At 33.1% G+C, this 14,329-nt stretch overlaps 1 protein-coding gene across 1 annotated transcript in view; it reads right to left on the bottom strand.

Moving 5' to 3' along the window:
• Positions 1–280: 280 nt before the first annotated feature.
• LOC149798928 (flavin-containing monooxygenase 5-like) overlaps positions 281–14,329 on the bottom strand; it is a 36,954-nt gene continuing 22,905 nt past the window's right edge. Inside the window, exons 8-11 of the mRNA XM_089957838.1 lie at positions 9,711–9,860; positions 7,809–7,994; positions 5,727–5,860; positions 281–2,563 (exon numbers count right to left, since the gene is read on the bottom strand). Coding sequence (XP_089813964.1) covers positions 2,386–2,563; positions 5,727–5,860; positions 7,809–7,994; positions 9,711–9,860 — 648 coding nt within the window. The 3' untranslated portion in view covers positions 281–2,385. The remainder of the gene's footprint in view (positions 2,564–5,726; positions 5,861–7,808; positions 7,995–9,710; positions 9,861–14,329) is intronic.

A 14,329-nucleotide genomic window follows, 5' to 3' on the forward strand; every position in this document is an offset into this window, starting at 1 on the left:
AAGGAACAGGAGTATTTCATTTTGATTTACTGTCTTTCTTCACCAATTTGTTCTGTATAATACTTCACTAATCAACTTGAAAATCTGTAAGAAATGAAGTTTCGAATGTAGAAATAAGTGGACGGCATTTCAGGAAGAACTGAACATGGAAATGGGAGCAAAACAAAAAACTAATGTGTGTTTGTGTCTGTGTGAGCTGAATATTCTTATTTTAACTGTCCTTTATTTCTGATCATGAATATTTGCATTTAACACTCTTCTAAAAAAACAACCAAAACAGTTTATTTTCAAGTAGAAAATTCTGTGTTGTATTTATATCATAAATATATTTTGTAACAATATGAATGTATCATTATTGATATGCAGTGTATTCATACTTGAAAGTGTATGTTTGTATAGAGAATACATACAGTATTGATGTTTGGTTGGAAGATGGATGTATGAATATAAACAGAAGAACCTTTCATTACAATCATAATATCATTACACTTCGATTCATTCAATCAATAACTCACCGAATGTTTATAACTCACATAGATCTTAAATGTCCAAGAATACATGCAAGCTATTACAAATATAATTTTGCATTTTATACATCATTTAAACCTTATAATTTTTCCACTTTTCCAAGTGATGTTCTTTCATCAAGTGTTTTGTGTATTTTGTTTTGATTCTGTTCTGACTAGAAAAGCCACATTTACAATGAACATTTAACTTTTAAGTTAAATGTTCATTGTAAATGTGGCATTTTAATGACCACCATAATTCAAATAGGTAAAATGAACATTTGGCTACAAATAACCACTATAACTAAAATAGGTAAAATGAACATTTGGCTTCAAATAACCACTATAACACTATAACTAAAATAGGTAAAATGAACATTTTACTTCAAATGACCACCATAACTACAAATACTTAACTGCTACTTAAAGAAGCAATTTTTTTCTCCAAAACTTCTGAGACTAGAATATTAAAAAGTGAAAAACATTTGCAAACTAGTTTGAAATAACCCCTATGTATGTACATGACAGCACATGCAAGAGTGTCTTCACACTGCATTATTCATCTGTGCAAACCACATTGGTGTGTGATGTTATGGATATTACCATGAAGTTTACAGCTACATGTTTAGCAGGTTAATTGGAATTAAATGTGAATCTTTTGGACTTTGTTGATGTTGGAAGAAGTTTTGAAAACCAACAAAAAAATGAATTGCTTGTTCTAGTGGCAGTAAATTAACTATTTATACCTATTTGTAATTACAACAGTGTAATCTAGGTAATCCTATTAATTTTTAAAGTATCTTCTACTGTGCTCATGTTAATTCATATGGCTGGAATACATGGAGCAATGACCAAGAAGAGCACATAAACTTAGTGGTGTGATGTTATCTATAAGTGTGTCCATGTATTTCCTGTTGAAGATGTATGTACTTCATTCAATTACTGAGCACTGTTTTAGTGGTCAATCAACCACTATAACATGCCTGCAAATGTGTATGATTTTGTTTTGTTAGAGTAAATTTTATCAAAATATGTGAAGGATGCAACAACTACTCAGCTGGGTTGAAGAAGAATCTCATAATCTGTAAAGTACTGTCACTAAGTGAGCATCTAAAATATGACAAGGCCCACTTTGCCTAATAGTATGACCTCAGTGTTTCTCCTTATTAAAAAGTCTGTTCTGGCAAGAATATTGCTGAATTTGGTAATTGAAAGCCCATTATTTAAACCAGGAATTTTGTTGTACAAGCTCTTCATTAGTAACAAATGCTTGCCAGCAGGAGAGCAGACTGGTCTGTCCATAATTACCTAGGTATTACTCTCAGTGTGTTGATTTTGATAGATACATGTATAAGAATTACTCTTGAGTAACATACATTAATGAACATAATTTAACTTTTAATTGAAAAATTCTTTCATTCACTCCATATTTTTATAATCTATATTATTTTTTTCTCCAATAAATCTCCTTAATTTTAACTGTATTTCATTGAAAATTTAAATGGTAACTATTGCCAGTTCTAATGAATATTATGTTAAAATTGAAAAAAATGAAGTAAAAGTAGTACAGAAATTTTGGGGTTTTACATTAAATGTCATATTGGTTTAATATGATAGTCTAGTAAGAATATGTACTTTTCTTGTCTTGAATGTATACTCCAAAATTTATTTTATTTTATTATTATAAACTGCACTACATCTTGAATAAGGAGGTTAAGCCAATTTTATACTGATGGATTTTCCAACAAGACTGTGCAATAGCTGTAGAACATAACACAAAAGTAGGGTTTTTACTGATAATGAAATCAAATTATAATTAGATTTCATTGACAAGAACTAAATTTTAAGTGAGATAATCTGAGTTGAAATTCCCATAGTGTCAAACTATTACACTTAAAATAAACAGTATACACATTCCAATGAGGATAAGCACACAGATTCCACCATAGTGCATCAAATCAGTAACAGGAACCTTCCGTACAGCCTCTGCTGCCTTGGCCCATCTGTTTGGTCCCTGCAATCGCCACTGGTATGCCCCACATGAAGACAGCAGTAGTCTGAAAAATAAGAGCCACTATCTTAAAGAAAGCATGACAGGCTTTATGTTCGTTAAGGTGTTTTTAAATAGCTATTAGCAAACAGAGAGTAACTTTGCACAATGGATGACTGTTATAAATGTTTATTTTATCTTGGAACTAGACCAAAATAATGATGACTACATCACCAATCTCTGAGCATCCAATATCATCAGCATGTTAAATACTTTAATCTTTTTGGTGATCACTTTACATGTCAGTTAATTGCAAGAATTAGTCAATGGTTTGAACAAAATTAAATATTACCATCTTATATCACAGGCATTTGATCAGTCTGAGCTTTTAGCATTAGCTTTAACCCTCTAGATAACAATACATGTATAATTTCAGTGTCTTTTGTCCACTACATACATTTTTCATAAAAATGGTTGGTAGTAAAATTGCTCACAATGCAAAATAGCCTGAAATGATCAAAATACCATGATGAAGAATGGTGAGATCACAAAGAGCCTTGCTTGGTAGTAGAATTAGCTTAACAATATACATTTTACCCAAAAATATATCCTGTCTCATTAATAAAATAGAGTTGTTCCACACTGAAATACAGTCCTCATCACAAGAAAATCTGAGGAATGAGATACTTTTATAACTTTACCACAAGTCTATTGGAATTACGAATGATACTCCACGAAGTTTAAATGCTCCATGTAATTCATAATTTTCACAGTTCAAGAGCTTGGCTTGAAGAAGGCATGGGGCACTGTCTGTTGTTTCTGACATCGTAAAGTTTTTTAATCTCTTTATAAGATCAAAAACTTAAGGCTCTGTTTTGTTACTGCCAGGTGGCTTTAAACATACATTTTCATTATCATATTCATTGCTTTTATCGCTTTCATTGCTTTCATCATCAGCATGATTGATTTCATGAAACTGTGACACAGATTCACTCTCCAAGTCATCAGAATTATCCTCAATAGGAACATCTTTGTCAAAATCGAATAGGTCTGTGTCTAGTTGTAGTTCATTCTCCCAGTCATCAGAATCATCCTCAATAGGAACATCTTTGTCAAAATCAAATAGGTCAGTGTCCAGTTGTAGTTCATTCTCCCAGTCATCAGAATCATCCTCAATAGGAACATCTTTGTCAAAATCATATAGGTCAGTGTCCAGTTGTAGTTCATTCTCCCAGTCATCAGAATCATCCTCAACAGGAACATCTTTGTCAAAATCATATAGGTCCTCAGGGTCAGTGTCCAGGTGTAGTTCATGAGTCAGCTGAGGCAAAGGAATATAGTCCTCATCATCATCCTCAATGAAGCTATCATTGTCTGCATACCTCAAAGCACTTCTTGATTGTTCCAGGCATTGCCTCTGACCATGTTTTTGAAATCGTGTGGTTAGCATCTAACAGAGTAATTTGCTTACAAAGTTCCCTAACAATGTCTGCACAATCAATTTTAGCCACAAGACAATGCAGCAAATGATTCCGATATCCAGCCTTGAATGCATGATGCCCTGGTCAAGAGGCTGCAAATGTGATGTGTTGTTAGTTGGTAGGAATTACAAGGTCATGTGACTCAGATGTAGATCAGGTCCAGGTGATGTAAAATCACTATTTCCACTTGAAGTAGCATTGTTCAAGAACATAATTATTTGCCTCTCCTACCTTCTTTTCTGTCTGTTTATATTATTTATCCATTTGCTAATATTTGTAGTCATTAATAAATTCCTGTCAACAACACATGTCACTGGCAAATTTGTAATATTAATGTCCTTAAAGCAGCAAGATTTCTAAGGTTTGATGTTTACAAGTAGTTTTGATTTCTCACCCATAACAGTGCATGCAAACATCGCAATTATCCTTTCCTTGGAGGATTGATGGCATTTTGAAGCCTCTCCTTTTACTGATAAAGGTTTGTCAGGAAGTGCACAGTGAAAGGGTCTCATCTCATCACAATTAAATATGTTGTTAGGAGCATAATCTCAAATGATTTCTGGTATTCTCTCGACATTCTTCCACTGTCTCTGTATCAACACGTGCACACTCTCCACTAACTTTAAGTCCCCTTATATTTTCCAGCATTCTAAATGTCTGTTAGATCATTTAAAATAAAAAATTAATAATTCTTTGCCATAATTAATCACTCTCTCTTGGATTATAGGACCTGAAAATGAAATATTTTGGGTCCTAGCTTGGCTAAACCATTGCCACACAAGATCATTTTCTCAAATTTGCAGACACTGAAACAACACTTGTTTTCCCAAAGTTTGTTAAGCATTTGGTTTTGGCACAGATTCATACTCATTGATCCGACTAATTTTATCCTGTAAGGATAGTTCAGTCCTACAATGTATATCTAGCTGCTCATTCTGACATCTTGACATGTGAGTGAAGTAAACTGACTGTCATGGCTTCTTATATACATGCATGTAATTATTTTTCTCTACTGAAAATCAATTGAGTGCATCCAACTTTTAGAATACTGCTTTTCTGGTCTCCTTCGGCAAGGCATGAAAAGCACATGCTTGGTTAATAAAGCACCAACATTTACTTTTAAAAAAACCAAGAAAATAATGTTCTATTACTTATGTATACAAATGAATAGCATCAATCACAGTTAGATGATCAACAAATAAACAGTTGTTCTTAAATGGCTTACCTACAAGTATTTAATTAGTAACAAATGTAATTAGCCTTAAAATTTGATTCTTTTGAATGATGCAAAGATTTTATATTAGTCTATTATCACTCTTAATCCGTGTCATTGTGCATGTCAAGTATTGTTTTAACCATGCATGCCCTTGGGACATTTTCTGGGTCTTTGTCTCACACATCAGACTACTACTGTACTTGTTATCCATAATTAATCTGCTCTGACATGTGTAAGAAATTTAGCAGCTAAAATATATTTCCAAGCTCCAAATGAGTTTGGGTTTTATTTGGGGGGGGGGCAGTAAGCATAAAATTGAAATTTTGGATCCAAATTTGTTTTGGTATTTAGAGTTGAGTGGCTTCTGTTTACTGGGGGAAAATGATGATGTAAAAGAAGAAAAATTTAAGGACAAAATTTTGTTTGGGTCTAGAGGGAATTCCAGTATAATGAGGTTTGTTTTGAGACGTTTCACTGTATATGGCTTCAAAAGGTTATGATAATGTTGAGAGAAGACAAGCAATTCAGTATACCTCCATGCAAGAGCAGGATGTTTCCATATTTCAGGTTTTGCTCCAAACATGGCTGCAATCTCATCATTATAAAGTATTGGGTCCTTCTGTATTGTATGTCTGGCAGAGTGGTAATATCTTTCCGCATTCTGCTTCTACAATTATAACGGATAGGGATATATACAAATATAAAGGATAGGGATACATACAATTATAAAGGATAATGATATATACAATTATAAACGATAGGGATATATACAATTATAAAGGATAGGGATATATACAGTTGTAAAGGATAGGGATATATACATTTGTAAAGGATAGGGATATATACACTTATAAAGGATAGGGATATATACAGTTATAAAGGATAGGGATATATACAGTTGTAAAGGATAGGAATATATACAGTTGTAAAGGATAGGGATATATACACTTATAAAGGATAGGGATATATACAGTTATAAAGGATAGAGATACATACAACTAAAAAGGCTAGTGATATATTCAATTGTAAAGGATAGGGATATATACAATTACAAAGGATAGGGATATATACAGTTATAAAGGATAGGGATATATACAATTACAAAGGATAGGGATATATACAATTTGGTGAACTATGACCATAAAGACTCAGCAAAGTGTATTTTTTAAAAATGATTTGTTTAGCTTTATAACACATCAGCACTTGAAAAATTGACAGAATCAAATGGAGTATTATTATACTATGCTTTTGCCCAGTGACAAAGCACTGCGGCCAACATGATCTGGTCTCAGAAGAATTTGAACCCCATCCCTACTGGTCATAAGTCTAGCACACATACCATTGATCCACCTTGAGTCATTAGAGGGTGAGAAATTTAAATCTGCATGACTGCATAAAAAACACTATTTTTTTTAACTCCCAAAAGCTTATATATTTCTAAAATCATTATTTCCAGTTAGTCTTAAACAGTCATCTTATCACTGGATGGAGTGGCAAACAGACAAGGATAACGTTATGTATCCCAACAACTGTTGTGGTGGAGCATACAAATTACTCAGTTTTTGCCTTTATCAAACATAATCAGAATTCAGTTAGCATCCACTTTACACCATTTATGACTTAAAATGGAGTACAGTATTGTAGATATATATACACTGCTGCTCTGAATAGTTCATTGGAAGGTATTAAGGTGATACAAATTTCACTACTGTTAATGTTCGCATTCATTTGAGGCTGGATGGATGGTACCCTTGTTAAAAGTTTCTAGAGAATCTTTCTGAACTTTTCTGAACATTGTAAATGATCTTTCTGAATCTATGTTGCTATCAGGGTGTGTCAAACAGGCACACTAGTTATATCAAAGCTTGACATTCCTGATGGTACATGAGTTACATTTCAACATTTTGCCTTTACAAATAAAAATTCCATATTACTCCTAGTTTTACCATTGAAACTGCTTAAATAACTCAGATTTTCTTTTTCAGTTTTGGGAGAAAATTTCAACCAAAAAGAAACTGCTGGTCACAAACAAACCAGTAATCTTTGACTTAAAATTGTTGCATGTTACTCTTTTTTAAAAACACATCTGATTTATGTAACTTCTACTTACTTATACATCATATACTTACCTATGTAAACTAGCCCAATTGGTGGTACCTTAGCAGTTTCCAGTCAATTAAGGAAATGTTTCATTTATCTCCTTCTGTGCTTACCTTTTAATTCACACCATGATAATTAACTGCATAAAATATCCAGGGGCAATAATATTACATCATGAACATTAAGCATGAAGCTATGTGAATTTTGACTGTTTACTGTTTATATAGGCCAAAGTTTACAGGCATAGTTTTACTGTCAAATTATCTTTTTAGAGTTTCCTTGTCAAAATATCTTTTTAGAGATTTTTCATAATAATGCTGATATAAACACAATTATAATGAAAGTTATGGAATCAGTACATGACAAGAAAAGTTTTAGATAATTCATTCATTACCCACGAAATATGATGTGTGTAAACGTCCACATGCATGTTTGTTTTCAGAAAGAAAAAAAATGCAGATATTTGCAAAGGCTTTGTTCCCTGAAATCAACAATACTTGAAATCCTATGAGTACCTGCTCAGTCCTTATGGAAGTCTCCATCTGTAGTATGGATGGTAGTTGGACTCTCCCCTTGCAAACCTCAGCAAACCATCTGGCCTGGATCTCTGACATGGTCAGTACACCACCAGATGCAGGCTGGACAAAGCCAATGAAGGCCAGAGTGGGGTCAATGGCAGGGCAAAACACATTCTTGTATAGCTACAGTAAGACAAAAAGCAAACTTGGAACATTACTACACGTAATGGTGTTAAATAGACATACAAATAAGGGTAATAATATGTACACTGAAGCCTGAAATAAGCTGACTGATGTGACTACTGAAAACTGAAGAATTTCAAATTATGAACTTCCTTGTGCAAAAATACCTCATAATGAGGATCCAGCGAGGACTCGCTCTATATTTTTATACCCATGTGTTTAAAATGTAGCTCTCAGAAGTTTCTAAATGACATCATCAGAAACAATGTCTGACACCAAAGCAAATCATCATCCCTGATAATTTCAGTAAGAGCTATACTCTTGAAACATCTCAGAATATGCACAATGTTTTAATCATATTCTTAAGATTTAATGCAATTTTCATGATTAGTTTAGTGTCTAGGTTTCTTATTGATAATATCCTAGGAACTAAGAAAAGCAGATTTTGTCCATTTTTAATGGCATTATTACCCTTATTTTATCATACATAAGAATGTCTTCTTGTTAATCAACATTCTTTGAAAAGATTATTGTATGGTCCAGCAGTTAGTCAAGATAATGAAAGATTGTTAAACCAAACAAAACATGTAATCATGATTTTCTCCATACCCAATTTGTCTATGATAATTGAGATAGCTCCTTCTGAGTCTGCACCACATATGATATTAACAAAGATAATCTGATCCAAAAATGACTTAGTTTACAACATCCTCACTAAAAATTGAACAGCCTTCTATTTTGAATTCTGAGTATCATACAATTTTTTATTTGGATCTAGATCAAGTCTTGCATAGACTTTGTTATTTTTTAAATATCTCCGAAAAAATTAAAATAGTCAATACTATAGCTTGAATTCTGGTGATTTCAATTCAGGCACCCAAAACATAGTGGACATGTTAATTAGTAAGTAAATTCTGTTTGACAAGAGACACTGGCTATGTTTTTGGCAAAATCTTGATTGCATATTTATTATATTTTTCAAAAATAGTTTGAAATATATCATACAAGCTATTGCTTACTGGAGCAAAAAAAATATTGGTACAGAGAAAGACTGCTATATACTGTAGTTTGGGTTCATAACTGCCAACTGTATTATAAACTGAACCATCTTACACTAAGAATGATCAAAAATGTGAGTAACACAAACATGACTGTATGGAGTGGGTGAAAGAAAATGCTGTTTAAATATACAGTAAATAATTTTACTACCAGAGAAGTAAAAGAAACCCAAAAAATTTTAAAAAATTGACACCTCTTATTTCCTGTGACAAATGGTGTAATTATTTTCACATTTTCTATTTTTGATGGAACCAACGTTTCCTACTGTACTTATCAACCTAGTTAACATACTAATCTCTGATGGTTGTAGTTTTTCTTCCCCCACGTCTGACAGTCATACATGTGAACAAAAAATTGTAAAGTTTGCAAAAAATATATAAATAGATTATCAATGTGATCAGTGTGTAAGAATTATCTTATATATGAAATAAATTTCCACAGAAGCAGTCCAACAGCAATGTATAAGAGATCACACAATGTCCCAGAGATCAATAATAAGATAGGCAAAATAAGGATCACAAACCCACCAGATAGATTTCATTGTGGTGAGAATAAACTGTACATGTACATGGCCCGAAGCACCACTGATGGAATTAAATGGCACACTGAACTTGAAGGACAGCTTTTAATTATGATGAAACAATGTTCCTTACCAACCTTTATTGAATTATTATCAGAATCCAGCACCTTCTGCCTCAAGTCCTCAGTCAGAAATGGGAGCGCAATCTTGTATCCGGTACACATTATAATTTGATCAAACTCTGCTGATTGGCCATCAGTAAAATACACCCTGCTGCCTTCAATTCTCTGTAGTCAAAGATACCAATACTGTACAATTATGTCTTCATAATTTTAGACAGAAAGTTTTAAAATGTAGTTAGGTTTCACTAACCCAAGTTTGTTTCTTTTACAGTCTGTCTTGTATTATGTCAAAATTATTCTATGTAGATTTGAGATATATACAAAAATATTCTTAAATCTGAAATAACAATTTAAATTAGACATTATAATCTTAACTGAAAAAAAGAAACTGCATATTATGTGAGGGGCAAAAAAACAAAAACATGTTCATCACTAAATTTAAAATGATAAGCATAATACAGTAACAAAAACAGCAACATGACCATCCCTCCTCCTAATACCAGTCCCCACCCAACCCAGCCCCAGACAGTGACCTGAGAAAGGGAGTGAGAGTGTGATGGCACAAGGTCATAATTATAGGCTGTATGGGGAAATATGAACAAGTTTTTTTTCTGAGCAATATTGCATGACCTTGGGAGTGTAATATTACTTCAAAACAATGAGTTCATATATTCCCATTCAAATTCAATAACCTTTTAATTATATACTCATTTTGTTTTTGGTATGTAAAAAAACACATTACAATAAACAATATATCTGAATTTCAGATGTATTTCAAAATAAATATACAACTGTAGATTCATCAATACACAGTAACAATATTAATGAGCACACAGCACTGTCCAACGACCTTTGAACTTGTTCATGTCCTCTTCATTAGTTTTAATAATAATTCTTCTTTTGGTCTACTTGGGGGCCCTGAGTGGCCGAGTGGTCTAAAGCGCTCTCCGTCATGGATCACTGCCGTCTCACCTCTGTCTGCGTGGGTTCAAGTCTCGGGCTCGGCCAATGTGGATATGTGAGAAAGCTTGCCAGTAGCTTCTCGTGGGTCGGTGGTTCTTCCCGGGGTTTTCCCAGGTTCTTCCTCCACCATTAATACTGGCCGCCATGTATAGCCTATCTTGTGCTGAAAAATGGCGTTAAACCCTATAAAAACAACAATTTGGTCTACTTAAATTTGAAATTAAGGGTCAAATCATGAATTAATGCACACTGAAACAACTGTTCAAGTTGGTTTGGAATGGATGAATTTTGCTGTTCTGTCAATCCAACTTAATTCTGTCTTTCTGCTTATGATGGACTTGATTTATTGAGTTAATTTCGCACAATGTACATGTGATTTGAGCAGCTGAATCAACTAACTGTACCTGTATTTCTCTTCTGTCATTGATTGTTTGGAATCATAATGTGGTGAAAATATGAATTCTTTTAATTGAAATTATCAAAAAGACACTTTAGAATATCACATTCATTTCGTTTTGAGTGCAGTAAGGAAAATATGATTTCATTTGGAAATGTAGTCGAAATTACAGTAAAATTTCATCAAGGTTCAAGTTATGGAACCCATCACATTAGTCATGTCATTTAAATTTGCATAACTAAGAAAGTACATTTGGAGGAAATTCAAAATGCTTAAACGTAAGTATATTTATTGCCATTCCTATGATATGTTTATGCCCTCTTATTTGTTGGCTCTTTGTTGGATGGATCCCAGATATGACCTGTATGGCTTCTATTGCAAGCCTAACATTGTTGTATTAAATATTTAAACAGGCAAAATTGCAAAGCAGCTGCTGTGTGACAGTCCATTTAGCCAGCCGAAATAAGACTCCTTCATCATCTTGGCTTATTGGATCTGATGCTCTTAGTTTCCTACCAAAACTTTCAGTTGCATTTTTTTCTTGAACTTAGTGTTTTAACTGACTTGTAACATGGTATGTCTCTGATATGCATTGCCTTAGCACTTGGCCTCAACGTGCTTTTCTATGCTATTTTTATAAACCCTAAATAGTACTGGTCATAGTCTGAACCATTGTTTACGAAAAGCTACAAGCATTTCTCCTAAATAATTATTTAAATGATCTGAATGGCATTTTCAATTACTGCAGAATCTCTCACATTTGTTGTGGACGTTGCAAATATCATGTTCATTCATTTGCTTGTCTGACAGTTTCATTTGAGTCTCAGTGAACTTGTCCACATCGTTAACTTTATCATATCTACTTTCACATGGACAAAACATTTAGTTTAGTTCATCACAAACAAATATAATAAGGCAACAGCTAAAGCATCTACTACACAAGTGTACATTGTTTGTTTACAAAGTAGTTCCCAATACATGATACTTTTTTTAGACACAATGTGTTGTGCAGTATAAAGCCATGTAGTATGGAAAAATACTGCACAAATGTGACAATGTAAAGTTAACAGCTAAAAACAATGAGCACATATTCATGTACAGTGGAGCCTCGTTAATCCGGACACATTCGTTCCCAGCGAATATGTCCGGATTAACGAGTTTTCTGGATAATTGAATCATGCACATTTTTTATTTTACGATATCATCACACCGTATATATGTACATGTATACGCTAGCTTTAAATGTAATGTACTGTATATTCAATAATGGTTGAAATAAATTAATGAATACATCTATTAATTTGTGTTTATTTCACATTATTATAACATGTGCTTGTACGTACATATACAGTAAATAGAAGTTTAGACAATTAACACATCGAACACATCACACTATGTTCATGTACATGTATGTACTGTACATACATTTATTATGTCAATTTCCTGAAGAAGTCTGTAACCTTTGTTTGCCTGGATTCTTTGAAGCCCTATACTGTCCACAGTTTAAAAATGTCAACTGTATTTGCACAGCAAACAATAAACTGTGATTGTTACATACAATTGGTAAACAACAAAGAGGCTTAATGACACTTTTAATTTATTTACCATATGCTATGTCAAAAAGCGTGGACGATTTGATCCCAGTGTGTTTATTTAATTATTAACACCCCCGTCAGCAACTAGCTAAAACAGACATTGTTTATACAATCGCTGGTTACAATATGGTCACGCTACTTAGTTATTGATAGTGGCCATAGATTATCAAGGGCTTCACTACTGTGTTTTATGTATTATTCTTCTGACTGTATTTTCACATACGATTTTTTGAATTTTCTTATTTTTGGACAGATTATTTCCGGATTATCGAGACAAGTTTTAATGTAATTTTACACTTTGGTCCCCAATTTTGATTTCTGGATCGGGAACGTGGATTTCTTGATTAACGGAGCAAATTAACATTTAGGAATTATGTTCCCGTTGAATTATGTCTGGATAGCGAGGTTTCCGGATAAACGGAGTCCGGATTAACAAGGCTCCACTGTATATGCAAAATATGTCAATATTATTGCTTTAACTGCATATGTAAATTTTGTTCAGAAAGTATTTAAAACTTTCACATGCAAACCACAAAGTTTTGTGAATTTTTGCCCATTGGTTTAAGAATTGTGGTAGTTTGGACAGATGGAAGGATGGACAGTTGAAGGGTATGACAATATCCTAATGCTTTTTAATAAAAATAGAAATAAAGAAAAAATGTCCTAATTCATAACAATCATTTTTGTTCACCAGAAGAAAATATGGATACAGGGAAATAGCTAATATCAGAAACATGACATGTAATGCATTATATGCAACAGTAATTAAGGACTGTATCACATGCTAGATTTTCATAGGTGTTATGTCAGGAGATCCTAAAACATTTTAGTTGGAATTTGAGCTGGAGATTTTGTTTCAACAATAAAAAAATTAATTGTTCTCGAAAGGTTGTTTCTGATTGGCTTATAGTAGAAACTCAATCTTGGGCTCAAAATTTGTATGACCTCCAGCACACATAATCTGATATCCACTTCAATACTTTACCACACAGTTATGTCATCCTAAAGTGTTCAAGCTCTTTAGGCAAGTTTACAGTGTTCAACTGACCCCTTCTCCCACCCACTTGCCTTTCAGAGATATAAGGCATTGCACCAAGGGAAGGTTTTGGAAGCACATAATAGTTTAGTATAATTGACCATAATGTAAAGTATTGATGTTCTTACCATATATACTTGCATATAAGCCTGTTCACATATAAGCCGACCCACCATAATGAACAGATATAAACACTAAAAAGTTCATGACCCACGTATAAGCCGACCATCAACTCCAAGACGTCACAAGATGCACGTGGCAGAAAGTTCTAAATGCATTTATTTAGACAAACTTATATTTAAAAAAATTACATGTATACTTATCACAGTGTTGGCATGTATGATTATGAAGAAAAAAATGGTATAAGCTTGTTTGAAAAGTAATTTATTTAATTTTCTGTTTCTTATTGTTTCTGCCTAATTTAGATTTGTGTATAATTTGATAGAACAATGACAAGAATTGAGTACTCGTGAGTTGCTGTAACATTACCTCTCCCTTTTGACTCAATTATTGTCTATTTATGTATTATTGCATTGGACATTTTATATCAGTGCACCAGTAATTACTTTTTTATTTTGCCTTGAAATTGTAAATACCTAACTCATTAAAATGTGATCTTAGCATGACAACACAATGAACACAG

This window comes from Sinohyriopsis cumingii, chromosome 5, assembly GCF_028554795.1.
Source record: "Sinohyriopsis cumingii isolate HCF-2022 chromosome 5, ASM2855479v2, whole genome shotgun sequence".
NCBI classification, from domain to species: domain Eukaryota; kingdom Metazoa; phylum Mollusca; class Bivalvia; order Unionida; family Unionidae; genus Sinohyriopsis; species Sinohyriopsis cumingii.